The sequence below is a fragment of the Contarinia nasturtii genome, unplaced genomic scaffold, assembly GCF_009176525.2.
Source record: "Contarinia nasturtii isolate CC-2019 unplaced genomic scaffold, AAFC_CNas_1.1 Cnas_scaffold_1037, whole genome shotgun sequence".
In the NCBI taxonomy this organism is placed as follows: domain Eukaryota; kingdom Metazoa; phylum Arthropoda; class Insecta; order Diptera; family Cecidomyiidae; genus Contarinia; species Contarinia nasturtii.
Window position 1 is genome coordinate 4,287,982 of NW_022198383.1, and position 14,811 is coordinate 4,302,792.

Consider the following 14,811-nt stretch of genomic DNA (forward strand, 5'->3'; position numbering starts at 1 on the left):
TCGAAAACCAAATCACTGGAAAAAAAAAGTGCTAATACGCTCAATTTCACGGTTACTTTAAGTTAAATAACAATGTTTGCGTTAAAAAAACTCGATAATCTTATTTGCTTCGTACGTAATTTGTTTCTGGCGAGAAATTACAATTAACAGGTTTTACTGAGGTAAAAGTGCATTTTTATTTGAAAAAATGCTAGCAATTTTCGATAGATGGCGTCATTTTGACGATTTAGCTTTTCTGAATGAAATCAGATTTGTCTTACTTTTTGGTTAATTTTTTTATCAACATTTGGTATTAAATTTCTGTCGGTATCGAATTTAAATTAAACAAAAATGACTGCCTTTAATGATTTTATAATGAAACCAGCAATTCTAATGTTTTAAATTATTAAAATACCATAATTGCGCAACTGGTATTTAAATCCAACATTCTATATTATGAATCCCTATTGGTAAAAGTGAACACAAGAAGTCCATAGCATTGTGTGTTTGCTAAATGCAAAGTTGTGTGTGCAACCTCTTTGACGATTTGACAGTTCGTACAAGCTGTGTGTCAGTGTTGTACTGTGTTTTTACTTCTTTCTTTTCTCTGTATTAAATATTTTTTCTGTTTTCTATAGTGTATTGCCATCAAAGTGCATACAATCATTTTCAGTAACACTTACACACAATAGAATTCGTGTCGTTGTTTTTTAGTTCTCTCTCCTCTATATATATATTTTTTTATTCCATGAAAAAAGAAACAAACTCACAAAAATTTCCCAAAACAACTTTGTGAATAATGAACGTTTAATGCAAACAGAATGAAAAAGAAGAAAATCAAATCGAATCGGTGTGAAATAGTTGAAATCGATGTTTAATTTCAATTTTTTTCTCATGTTTTCTCATAAGCATTTAGTGATATATATTTAGTGTGAACCTTTCATTGATATTGATAAAGTGATTGAAAATCAAAATAAAGAACAGAAATAACATAAATTTTAAAAAAAAATCCAATGTGTTCAGTGAAAAGCAAATTAAAACATAAATAAAACGACAAAGGAAAAAAAAAAACGAATGTTCGCACAAAACATACGTCTTCTTGAATTGTGTGCATGTAAAAAATTTGAAAATAAAATATAGGAAGAGAGGAGAGAATTAGAAAAAACAAGCATCGAATTGTGAGAGTGGCGAAACCAACAAAAGGTATAAAAGAAGAAAAAGAACCTTCGCACAAAACTATTGAAAGTGCATGATAATTAGCCATGGAGCTGAGTGAATGAGTGAAACTAGAACAATCAGCCTGTGTGCACCGCGGATTGCAAAAGGAAATTCCAATTTTGCAAGAAGCATTGAAAAAATTCACGAATGGAAATGTAAGTTTTTCCCCATCGAAGTCAAAGTCATTTTTGCAAAAGAATCTGGTTTCCTTCAACATTGTCATTGAAAAAATTCGCTTCGCACATACAATTTTACATCAGCAGCACTGAGAGTGTGCTGCGAGAGAGATGAAAAACGCAAGAAATACAGAAAGAAAGAAAAAAAACCAGAGCTAAACGCGAGATGGTAGTTCCCTTTTGTGTATAGATATGTGCTTTGCAAAACAATTCCATACGAAAATATTTGCAACAGCATAACCAAAAAAAGAAGAAACAGACAACAGCAGCAACACGCACACACTCGCACGTACACGCATACACACGTACAAAACAGCAGTAAAAACACACAACATCAGCCAGCACAAGAGAGCAATTACAACAACAACAAATCGTTGTTGTGTCGAACCTGACAGTCGTTTTTTTTTTTTTTTGAAAACGAGAAGCAGCACCAAAGAAAGACATGCAAGAGAAGTTACACGCATTCACACACACACAGACCAATGCCGAATGTATCGATATAGACGTGTTGTACACACGGACGGCCAGTGCCAAATGCACACATTCGTTTACATATACATGTCTTGGTTTTCGTCACAGCCGTTTTCTTTGTACTGTGTATAGCTGACTGACTGGCTGGCAATATATAAAAAAACACCTAAAACATGCACGGAACTAAGAGTGCAAAAAATTGCGCGTGTATTCATAATAGTTGCTAGAGTTTCGCTGAACAAGATTCTGTTTTTCATTATTGACATTTATTGTATTGAGATTGTTGTGTGTTGTTGCTGTTTTTTTTTCGGTAGATTTTTTTTTCTTCTACATCGAGAGCACGACCGAGAAAAAGAGATATAGCGATTGATGTGTGTATGAGAGACGGTATTTTGAGTAGTTTTGTGTCGGTTGTGTGTATTTTTGTTTTGCCTTCTACAATTTTATACACACACACACTCGTTGATGTTGTTGTTTTTTTTCTGGTTCGTACTTTCGTCGTGTGTAAAACTACATTGGCCGCTCGCGCGCGCTGATTAAGAGCGCGAGTTCGCGGTTACTTTTCTCGGTATGACAGATCTTTATTGTGTACATATTCATTATTACTGAAGAAACCGTTAGCCGTGTTGCCTCTTTCAAGTGTCTGTGGAACCATAAGAGAAGAAAAACGAGACTCAAGACAAAATTTTACTCTTTTGACCAAGTGAGTGAGCGTACACATCGGCTCTATCTCTCTTGCTGTTGCTGTGTGCATTAAGTGTGTGAGAATCTGTAAGTGAAATTAAATAAATATTGAACTATTTCTTGGAGGTTTTGAGCCCAAGAAAATTGCAATTTAAATATTGCACACATTCGATCGAATCAAGAGATAAATTTCCGGTATTTTGTTTTGGTTTTCATCACAACACATTTTTATAAAAACAAAAATAAATAAATAAAACGAAAAAACAAAATAATTTTTAAAAGTAAACAAACAAACGATTGTGCAAATGGGATTGTGTAAAAAAAATAGGGGGCATTGAGCGTGTTGAAATGCATATTATTCGAATTGAAGTGCTCTTTCTTGTGGCTTTTTAAAATTGGATAGATCGCTCCAGATGATCTCTTTTCGGTTTGAACTTCGAATGTACCTGCTTTTTTTAAAATGGTGCAATTGTGGTTGTTCATTACATTGGCATTTTATATGTTCGGTTTTATTGTTTCTTGTCACTGCTGAATTCAACGCCGAGTAAAAATCAAATCGAAACACATGAATGGAAAACCATTTATCTCTTGTCGGGCTGTGTACAAAAGCGAAAGAAAAAAAATAACTTTAAACGAGAAATACCACTGGAGGCTGCAGCGTAAGAATTGCATAAACATTTGCTCTCTCTCGGGCGCGCTCTAAAGTTCATACAATTCACATAAATGATGTTGAGAATTGCTGGAAACTCAATTAAATAATTATTACTATTTTGCCATTGTATGTGACGAAATTTCGTAAGATTTTCTCTTATTTCTCAGCACAACAGCCGCTTACGCCATTTTACTGCATTGAATTACGGTTTTGGATTTTACATTGTGTTCCAAATGAATTCGTACAGAGAGGCAAACAGGTTTCGGCCTAAAATTTACCACATTTTAGCCTCTTTTCTCTCTCCATATAATCAACCATAAAATTTGCAAATAATTGAAGTTTATTTGTAAATCAAAGATATTTTGAATAGTCCAAATGTTTGGAATAATTTTAGATGTTTGACCGAATTTGAAATAGGCCTATCTGTCGACGATGTTGAAATTAAATATTTACGGAATGAGTACGACACGCGTCATAGAGTCGTGACGGTTTAAAAAACAACAATTGCATTCGATATTTGGGTGATGAACCGTTTCTTTTTCCAATTCTTACGTTAATTACCACCCATCCCAATGGCCAACGGCATTAAAAACATAAATGATAAATTTCAATTGATTGGCGTAAAAATAACATCGGATTCAATTGCTTTCGATTTGACTGATAACAACAATAAACTAACGACTACAAAGCCATTAATTCGTGTGTACGGAACGACAACAAATGGTGAAGAATTAAGCGATAACAAATGGAACTTAGGGATTTCAATCGAACACGAAACAGCTGAAATAAAGTGCGCTCGCGCTCATGTATGCACTCTTTTGTCGATTATTATTGTTATTGTCGTAACCATAAAAAGTCTTCCATCGAATTGGAATGTTGTTGTGTATATTTGTACCCAGTTCAAACACAACAACAGCAACAACAAAAAATCAATAAAGCAAAATGTTGTACACAATGTAGAATGTGCATTGCATTGAAATAAAAGAAAGAAAAAGAGAAGAACGCATCCACGCATATACGATATTATACATATATATATATGTGCACACAAGAGAGCCCAGGCGCAATTCTTCGCTATTTAGAACGCACACACCAACCAACGAATCGCGCATTTCGAATAGAACACAGACCGCGATAGTCATGCCAACGTTGTTAAAAACATGCAATTGCAACAGCGCCAATATTGACATGAATCAATAAAATGAATGAACAAACTCGCCGCAGTTTGACTGTTCGCGTACAAAATTGGAAACATACTTTGTACTGAATCAACATCTATAATGCCTATAGCTTTGCCTATTCATATTATCGCCAGTTTCTTTGTATCGCATTTCAATGATGATGCATTTCAATCGCACACTCACATTCAGCTTTGTTATTCTTATGATTTCGAGTATGATATTTTAATTTAAAACAAGCAATTAGAATGATTATCAAAAATCAACGCATGTACCGTTTCATTAGTACGTTTTAAATAAACAAAAGAAATTTATTCAAATAGCTTAGATAGACACATTTGTTTCACATGAAAATGATGACTTATTGATGTGCGATGTGCGATGTTTGTTATTAGCACTCTTTCTATCTCTATTCCTTGGATTTCATTCATTACAGTCGTTTTCAATAAACTTTGACTTGCCTCAACTACAAACGATGTGGAAATTTATTTCAAGCATGCGAATTTTTCTCGCTTTGATCTGTTTTCTACATACTGTCAATTATCAAGTTTATTTTTGCTTCGTAGAAGCAATCATTTTTCCAATTTTATGATTTTCCTCGTATAAGACGCACTCATTCAAGGCAACGTCGATACAAAGACAAAAGAGGGAAGTAAAGAGAGAGACTGAGAGACAAAAAGAGATATAGAGAGAGAGAGAGACAGGGAGCAAAACGAATCTGCTCCGAGGTTATTAGCCAAGTGTTTTATTCGCATAAAAATCGATATTTGACAATTTTTTTATAGAAGAAAAAATCCGTTAACCATGGACCCGACCCCAGCCAGCCATATACACATTCATGAGCACATCTCGGTCGAACGTGCTTGTCGCTCTAGTGTATTGTATTATAAAGGAGATAGCGATTCATAAAATTCACACATTTAATAGAATCAAATATATAAATTGGTGCGACGGTCACCACGGCACGTTTTATAGTACATTTCATTTCGGCGGAAAACTCGTCCGGTTGACATTGGAAAAAAATGAGACGCGCTCAACGAATACAATTTTATTTCCTAACGCCCGTGTATTTTTAGCGAAAGTGATCTCTCGCTCTTTGCGTGAAAAAAAACCGTTTTTGCGTCAAAAACTCAATGAATGAACATCGTGTTTTTCTTTTTAGACATTCATAATAAAGAGATCGACATTGGACAACGCTAGCTAAAACCTTCGCGTCGTGAGTGTAAGATATATTTTTTGAGTGGAAAACAACGTTTTCTTTTTTCCACGATTACAAAACGAGTTCAAACGGTGCACGACTTTTATAAGAGTTAAAAGAGTCTTTTAAAGTGGCGAAAAACGTTTTTCGAGTGTCAAAGGAAAGTTCAAAACAGAAGCCATTTAGAGTTCAGACTTTGTGTCACTGATTACAAAACAGTTTTTTATTCTTCAAGTGTAAAATATCTTTACTCTTTTCGAAGAAATTCCAAAAGTTTGATCCGAGAACGAAAAGAAAACAAACAATTTCTGTGTCAAAGTAATGCGAACTTTGAAGTATCGATCAAACTCTACTTTGTTTGATGAATAACTTTGTCAAAGAAAATCTCTTCATCATTCCAAGTACTTCTAAAGCAATTTCACAACAATTACGTGAAAATTTGCCAAACAAATGTCTTTATCTCACTTGATTTATTTGTCGTAAATAACAAATTGCATGTTCTTTAAGAGACAGAAACAGAGAGTCAATTTGGTCAAATACAAAAACGCTGACAAATTTAAACAGTGAAAAAAAGGTCAAACAAAAAGTCTCGAATTGTTCGGGCTTGGTGCGGCATTTCCGTGGAATTTTCTCGCGTTAGTGTCATTTGAATTGATGATGATGACGATCACACTCATGTAGTAAGCAAATTTAGTGTGCGAGCAACGAGGAGTAAAGAGTGCGAGTGAGAGAGAGGAGGCACCGTTCGAAAGAAGAAGAAAAAAATCAATGACCCAGTAGCATTTACGTCTGTAAAAATCAATTTAAGTGTTTTTATTTGCTCGTAAATGACATAAGTCATTCGACAAAGTGTGTGTATCCACTATAGCCGCGCTGCAATGAGAAGATCATCAATGTTCATTACGAGCAATAAAAGCCATTCTAAACAAAGGCATATATTTTAAGCGAACTGAATCCTACGTTTTCGTGCCTCTCGCATTGTGCGCGCACTGCCAACGTGATGCGAGATAGACTTTTTACCGATTTCTCTTTTTTTGCAAAATCATATTTTTTTTCTGCTCTTCTACGCCGTGTCATCATTACGGCTGTACAAATAGACAACGAAATTAGAGAGGGTGTTTTTTGTGTTTAAATTTGTGTGTAATTTTCCACTGTTTTCATCTTTGTCAAAAAAAAAATTGAGCAAATAGGCTGTGTTTTGTGCACAAATTTCGGAAGTGTTTAGTTGAAAAACATGAAACAGAGCAGCACATTTTAACGAATACACAGTGACAACAATGAAATTTGTCTGAAAACGAACGAACAAACAAAAAATGTAATCATAATTTACCTTAACGGAACTATTCAAAACAAAACAAAACAAAACACAACCGAAATCGAAAATTTGGCATGAAAAATGTAATACAGCTACGAATAAAAGCAAATTATGCATATATGATTTGAAATGAGAGAGCGAGTTAGACAATCACACTCATAAAAAAGAGAGTACGACAGCCCGCGAAAAGCATGAACGAAAACGTGAAAACGAAATTGCACTATTACTAAATTTAGCAATTAAGGAAGCACGACTTTTACGGCAGCGCATGAACATTTATGTTTGTGCGCGCGAGCGAACGATCGTAAGTATCTAAATTGTAGCGGCTTTTGTGTATATCTGTGTATCATATTGCAGCACTTAAACCATATTGTGCTCTCAATGCCGTATTTCATTCAATCCGTCGAACTGCAAACACACAAACAACATTCAAACCAATGGAAAAAAATGAAACAAATAAACAAATAATAATAAAAAAAGTCAGTGCTTATTTAGATCGTTTCAATTGTTCGAAGCTCTTTCTCTCACTTGCACACTGCCAGTGTGCGCGCACTAGCCACAGCTAGCAAAGAGTGTGGAGAACGCAAAATTAAAAAAAAAAAACACACAACAAGTAACATAATAGCGTACGAACACACCTTATATTTGCGCGGCTTACCAAACAGCCATAGTGGCGTCACCGATGATAATTCGCACATTAAATTAGACGTTACTCGACATACAACATACTAAGCGTGTGTGTGTGCATTTGCTTTCGAAAACGAAATTAAACTTGAATCAAAAGTCGTCGTTTTGCCGATAGATTGCTGTTTTGCGACACAACGAAAATTTCCATCGTATATAGTGTAAACGAACCAATGTCGTATTTATTAAATGCGCTCTTCAAACATGAGAATACGCGCCGCTTTTAAAACCAATGGTATATAATAGCGCATTAGCGAAAAAAAGAAACATTTTCCTTGTCGTCAGAAAATTATAGATATGAAACGCCGACAAAAAAAGAGTTCACAATGAATCGGCGCATGTTCGACAGTGCAAAAAACACAAGATAATAAACATCGTCCGAATTTTGAACCGAAAAGCAGCGCATAAAAAGGAATTGCGCGAAAAAAACACACAACTCTAATTGCGCATTCACATTTCTGGCTAAATCGCATCATCACTTTCTCATTCGACATCTTTTTACACGAAAACAAGTGCAAGGAGCATATCGATTCACTTTTTTTTCTCGCGAGAAAAACCATAACACATAATCGACAAAAATAAATCGGACTAGTAAAACGGAATTGAAAAAAACTAAAAACGGCGGAAAAAAAGAGCAAAAACAAAAATTCAATTTCTTACTTTTGTTTATTTCTTCTGTTTCTCTTAATTTTTAATAATAAATTTTGATTCATGGTGTACAGCGACAGCATTGACTCGAGAAAATCCTCGCGCAAATATTAATTAGTAATTAAATATATCGTGTGCTTGCATATTCTAATCTCAAAACGGATCAGACACTGAGTTATATGCGCTGATTGTTTGCTTGTTCATTTGTTTGCCTCTCTCTCGTCGAGCGTTTCTCGAACTGCAAAAAAATGGATTTGGCAACCATAAACAGACACACATACATCTCGATGCTTTTTTTCCTCTCATTTCAACGTTTTTCTTCTTCTTTTTCATTTTTTTGCGATCATTTTTTAGCTGCTCTGTGTCTCTGTCTATAAAGAATATATGAAGTAAACAAAACTAGTTATTTGCAACAGAGTCGAATATATCAGTTTCGATGAATAAAATTCACTTTTGTTGAATTACTCGTGTAAAAATTGCACGCGTTCATGTTTTGCGCATCACCAAAAGTGGCAGTCGAAACAAAAGACGAAAAAACACAAAATCGCGCACATACAACATTTTTTGCGGTGTTTTCATCACCGAATCGACGTTTGTTGTGATCTCGACCTGTGTGCTTTATATGTTTGCGGAATTTAATTTTGAGATATCCAGGAGGCGTACGTGCTATCAACGCTCAATAGTCTATCGCACTCGTGTTGTTTATTTTTTCGGTCTTCTCATGTTCAAATCCATTTTATTGGCATCGTTCACTTTAATTCAAAAAAAAAAAAAATAATGGAAAATAAAGTGACGTGATGCATATGTGAAGTGTTTGCCAGACAGTGCCCGTTTTATATAACGATAAAGGTCAATTCATGCACCACAATAGAGCGCGACAGACAATCAAATTTGATATGACCTTTTTTTGCTTTTGAGCTGAACTCAACACACAACCACACACAGTGTGTGTGTGCAAACGTGCATATATGTGGCCATTTAAATTTTCACCGAGATATTTATCATTTCAGTCTTAAATTAAAAGTGTGCGCGCACCCGCTCATGAATCACAACAGAGTGGAGAAAATAAAATCTGTCTACGGAGTGAGTGAACGCGTCCACAATCGATGAATGTGTGATGAACACTTTATAAATATAAGCGATGTTCAACGGAAAATTGACGTTAGTTTCATTTTGTTGTGATTTTTTCAGCTTTGTTGGCTCTCAATAACAATGGCTTTTTTGTCTCTCTGTCACTCAGCGAATTGAAAATGATCAACTCGACTACATTTCATATCTTCTTTTTTCGTTAGTAATTAAGTTAATTTAAAATTGAATGAAAAAAAAAGAATTTATATATATTTTTTATTGAATTGTTTGAAGCGTGAATAAATCACAATCTCATTTTGATTATTTCAGATTAAAATAAAAAAAAAGAACACAACTGAAACATGAAACGAACATCACAATAGGAATTAAGAGATAGGAGAAAAGTGACGATTGCGTTCTTATATCGCCGCCCGTACAGTTGCCGTCTCTTGGCCACGGATTCGACACGGAACGTCGTAACACATCTTCATCAATCATTGTTTGACAAAAAGAAAAAAAGAAAACACAACATATAATTTTTCAACAACTCGACAGCAAATGTAATGAACCAGAAAAACATTGGAGCATTACATGAGATAACTTAACAAAAAGAAAGAGAAAGAGGGAGAGAGAAGACAAAGGAGGAGAAGAAACAGTAGCAGCGATTAATTAAATCGTACAGAAATTATGTCCAGTTCTTTCTAAATAACAGATATACAACGTAATTTTAAGTTATAACCATGGCGGACGGGCATATTCACAAGCATTTACAGTCGATGTTCCACTTGCTTCGGAATGAGGAAACATTGAAAATGGTAACAACTCAATATATATATACTCTTTTTTGCCTTTTTCCCTTTGATCCATTTTTCATTTTCCATTACATCTTTACTATTGATTGGCTTGTTTCCAATTCTCTGAAGTTATTTAGAACAAAAAAAAATTACACCTTTTCTATTCTGAAAGTTTCCTTTTGTTACCTTTTTTTTTAAATAAAAAAAAAAGAAGAAAAAGGGCTTTAAGCTGATATTAATTTATAATGCTCTTCGATTTTTTTCGTTTTTCTTTTAAAAATAGGCGGTTAAATTGGAGAGTGCCCGATACGGTCGTACACGATATTTAGTGGTGGTGTCTTGTTCGCAGAAACCTGCTCAACGGAAATCGACTCAGTCCCAACCACAGCAGCAACATTTTAATAATAATTTAATTAACGCTCAAAATATCAATAACAATAAATGTAGTAGTAATAATCGATGTGGCAGCAATGAAAATCAAAATAATAATATAAGCACAACGCCAAGTGTGCAACGAAAATCGGAGCAATCACAACAATCGATAAGTTCGCCCGCACTAATTGCAACATCGTTAAAAAGTGGCACAAAGCACCGAATCATCGAAAAAGATCCGACCAATTTGAATCGACTATCAACTTCACCGAAACAAGAGCATCAACAACCGCAGTCGCTGCAGCAGCCGCATCAACCTGATCAACTCAATGAGATGAACCCGAATAATATGAACGAGGTGGAAGAGTCGTGTTTGTTAGGCATTGATTGCAATGAAAAAACCACAGTTGGCTTAGTTTTACGCATACTCGGTGACACCACGATTCGATTGGATGGCGATGGGTAAGGAATCTAATTCGATTTCGATTTCAAATTCAAATCACATTCACACACACACAAACACGGCTTATTTTCAAATTCTATTTTTACAGTGGGTTTTGCATCAGTGGCAGCGGACGCACGCATATTTTTAAACCAGTTTCAGTGCAGGCAATGTGGTATGTCATTCATATGCAAATCTCCGTCCGTTTCGATACTGATTTTTCTTTTAAATTTTGTATTCTTCTTGGACTTCTAATGAGTTTAAAATCAATTCGATTGTTGTTATCTTCTTTTTCATCGCACGTAGGTCTGCACTGCAAACATTGCACAAAGTGTGTGCAAAAGCCAGAGAGAATAATTTATATCCTAGTGGGCCGTCACATGAATGGGTTTCATACTATGACGAACGCATCAGATCAGAGCAATCGTGCTTAAACGAATGGAATGCAATGGATTCACTTGAAACACGACGACCACCGTCACCAGATGCCATACGCACCAAGTAATTATGCGCTCCAATTACCTCATCTATTTTACACAATGACATAAAATAACATCGATGAGAATAGAAACAAAAAGGCACATAATTAAAATTATCTTCCGCTTCTTGTTTTTCATAGACCGACTGAACGTGAGGAAACGGAGAGAGTGATTAGAACGACACTAAAAGAAATTATCGTACAACTCGATCTCGATGAAGTGACATCAAAATTTATTCGAACAAAATTGGAAGAGCATCTTGACATGAATCTTACCGAATACAAATCATATATTGACGAAGAAATGCTGAAAATACTAAAGCAATTGGATGCACCGACGAAAATCTTTGACCATGTTTACTTGGGCTCGGAATGGAATGCTAGTAATTTAGAAGAGCTACAGAAAAATGGGTTCGTTTTCAATCAAGTTTTCAATTTAATCTTTATCAATCACGCACACACACAAAATACATTGATTCTACCAAAAATCTCTTGATTAATTTTCGTCCTCTCTACCATTTCTCCATTTGCAGGGTTCGTCACATTCTAAATGTGACACGTGAAATCGACAATTTCTTTCCCGGCATGTTCGACTATTGCAATGTTCGAGTTTATGACGATGACAAAACAAATTTGCTGAAACATTGGGATAATACGTACAAGTATATATCGAATGCAAAAAATTCGGGCTCAAATGTTCTAGTCCATTGTAAAATGGGAATTAGTCGTTCGGCATCGGTTGTGATAGCATACGCAATGAAAGCATACGGTTGGAGTTTTGCTGAGGCAATCGATCACGTGAAAAACAATCGAAATTGCATTAAGCCAAACAAAAATTTTCTAAATCAATTGGAAACGTACCAAGGCATGCTGATGGCAATGAAAAACAAAGAACTTTTGCAACGCAGCAAAAGCGATACAAATTTACGAAGTGTAAAAGATGCACGATTACTCCCAGGGAGTGAGCCAACGCCATTAATACAAGCGTTCAATGCGGCAGCGAAAAAACAAAATGAAAATTCATTTTTAAGTCGTTGTGCAACGCTGAAAAATCGACCAAAAAGTTGGTCACCCGATAGCGTTGAGTCGGCAATTCTATTGCCCAAACAACATTCACAGTCTCTGGAGCATTTGCCGCCCGAATGCATGGAAAAGGTTAAACTGAAAAATAACATGCGATTACCATGCAAAAATGGGCAAAACTATAGTGTCTCACAAAATCAGGTGTTTCACCTGGAAGAATCGAATGTGATGCAACAATGCATGTCCAATGTTAAGCTAATTGTGAACGAATTGGAATCGAATGTGAAGCGCCTGTCGGAGGGTAAAATTGTCAATAAAGACATAAATACGACCGATACGAATTTAAATGCAACCGCGCGCGTTGTTACAAAACCTCCGATTTCCTCATTATTATCATCATCATCAACATCAACATCATCCTCATCATCAGCATGTGATAGAACGTCGCCATTTGGTTCACTTAAGCGTAGCGAATCGAATAAATCGCGATCGGACTATGAAACGTCCGAAAAATACAGTCCAGTTATGAAATCAAGGAGTTTGGATGTCGCGAATTGTATGATTACCAGCACTGCCATGACTGCCATAAATGCACCTACATCGACAATAAATACAAACAAACCACCGTTTGGTAGTCCAAACAATCGACATTCACTTCATGAAGAAGCGGTTACAAATACAACACCCGCAACAGCAGCGACAGTATCCATATCCAATCCGAATGTTTCACCGGCATGGACTCGCCGATTTTACAATCCAACCACGAATAATAATAACAATAATATTAATAACAACAATAGTAACAATAACAACAATTTATCGTCTCGATCTGGTTCATCGTCGTCGAATTCATCATCGTCATCAAATGTTTCACTATCCACCGATCTCATTAACGATTTATGCAAAACGGGCTCGAAAAATGTGAAAAATCTTCGAAATGCATATTCAGTTAAATCGATAAATCAAAATGCCAACTCAAACAAATCGGTTGACATATTGCCGGCATTCGGTATTGATAAACGTAATTTGCTCAATGACAGCGATAGCGAAGCCAGTTTTGTGAACATGACCATCGCTCGATTGGCCGATCAATTTTCCAAAGATATTATGCAACGAATAAAGAAGCGCTGCAAAAGTGATGGCATGCTATACGAATCGGAACTATTGGCAACGGTTAACAAACGATTCTCATCTTCATCGCCATCGGATTATACGGAAAAAGCGTTTAACAATCGACCAGCAATCACATGGAACAATCGTCTCAATACAACCAATAACAATAACAAACACAACATTCAAATCAAAGGAAAACGTCATGGTAAAAATCGTAGTACACTTTGTCAAACCGTTGAGAATCTTAAATTGAATTTCGAATCGAAACCGAATGATGCGTCAAACATTGGCATTGCAAAAGAGGCAAAACGTGGTAAATCGCTACCCTCGTCGCCAGTTGCATCAGTCTATTCGAATAATATGCCAATGGTGACAAATCCAATAAATGAATCGACAACACCAGCAACGCCAGCAACTCTTAAGCTCAACTATGATAAATTGGGCTGCGAAGAGATCAACGTCAAAGGGTTGGTGGATAAATATGAAGTGACCAAAACCACCACCACTGCTGCTACCACATCCACTCCACTAATATCGCGCTTCAAACGACACACCATCCATCAATCACCACACAATACGATTCATCCAAAACCGCCACCAATTCCGCATGCATCGATTGTTGTTGCTTCAAAACCTGCCAACATTTTACTATCCAAACCACTACATCAAAATAATCAATCCTTCGCAAGACTCAAAGAGCACTTTAATTCAACCTCTGCTTATAACACTATGTGAACGAAAAAAAAGAGCAACATTACATAAATACAACACAAAAAAACTACAAAATATTTCGAAATGGTTTATAAAATTATTTAATTAAAAAAAAACAGAGACAAAAAATGAAACAACAACTTTAGATAATTTTTTGGATTCAATTTAAAATCGCATTCAAAATTTATCGCTTTTTTATGTTATTTTTTTTGTTTTCTTTTCTTCTTGTGTAAATAAAGAGAAAATCATCTATACAATTCTATATATATTATATTGACTTTATGAGCGTTTTATTTGGATTGGTCCCCATTGTTGGCACCCAGAAGATTTATGACGTTGGTCTCTTAACGTAATCCGTCTTTTGGAAACAATACCGGCAGCAATTATAGACGTTGCTGTCACACATTCGAATGAAAACTAATTATAATTAGGTACATACATAGAGTGTGCACTACCGGATCACTTTCAATCAAATTTGAAGGGTAAGATGAAAAACAATGGCCATTTTAGGCAATCGATCACACAAACAATAGAAATGAGGCAAGTAAAATGGCCATAGCCGATGAATGTATCAAATTTCATTTGATTCCATTTGCAAGAACCAAAA

General features: G+C 35.5%; 1 protein-coding gene across 4 annotated transcripts; it reads left to right on the plus strand.

The window, feature by feature from the left end:
- The first annotated feature begins 713 nt into the window (after window positions 1-713).
- On the plus strand, window positions 714-14,321 carry LOC116343776 (protein phosphatase Slingshot homolog 2). 4 transcript variants are annotated; one of them, XM_031772002.1, is made up of 7 exons: window positions 714-1,352; window positions 9,602-10,086; window positions 10,349-10,899; window positions 10,989-11,054; window positions 11,186-11,380; window positions 11,499-11,768; window positions 11,891-14,321. In XM_031772002.1, the coding sequence occupies exons 2-7, from the start codon at window positions 10,012-10,014 to the stop codon at window positions 14,226-14,228; spliced, it is 3,495 nt and encodes a 1,164-aa protein (XP_031627862.1). In that variant the 5' UTR covers window positions 714-1,352; window positions 9,602-10,011; the 3' UTR covers window positions 14,229-14,321. The 4 variants fall into 4 exon arrangements, with proteins under 4 accessions (XP_031627862.1, XP_031627864.1, XP_031627866.1 ...); XM_031772004.1 differs by lacking the exon at window positions 714-1,352 and adding an exon at window positions 2,470-2,615; XM_031772006.1 differs by lacking the exon at window positions 714-1,352 and adding an exon at window positions 6,707-7,175.
- The last annotated feature ends 490 nt before the right edge of the window (window positions 14,322-14,811 follow it).

Bases quoted from the DNA above. Each gene is read 5' to 3' on its own strand.
- LOC116343776 (XM_031772002.1), top strand. From the start codon at position 10,012: ATGGCGGACGGGCATATTCACAAGCATTTACAGTCGATGTTCCACTTG. The intron at 10,087-10,348 runs GTAACAACTCAA...TTTTAAAAATAG, and splicing joins ATGAGGAAACATTGAAAATG to GCGGTTAAATTGGAGAGTGC. The intron at 11,381-11,498 runs GTAATTATGCGC...TGTTTTTCATAG, and splicing joins CCAGATGCCATACGCACCAA to ACCGACTGAACGTGAGGAAA.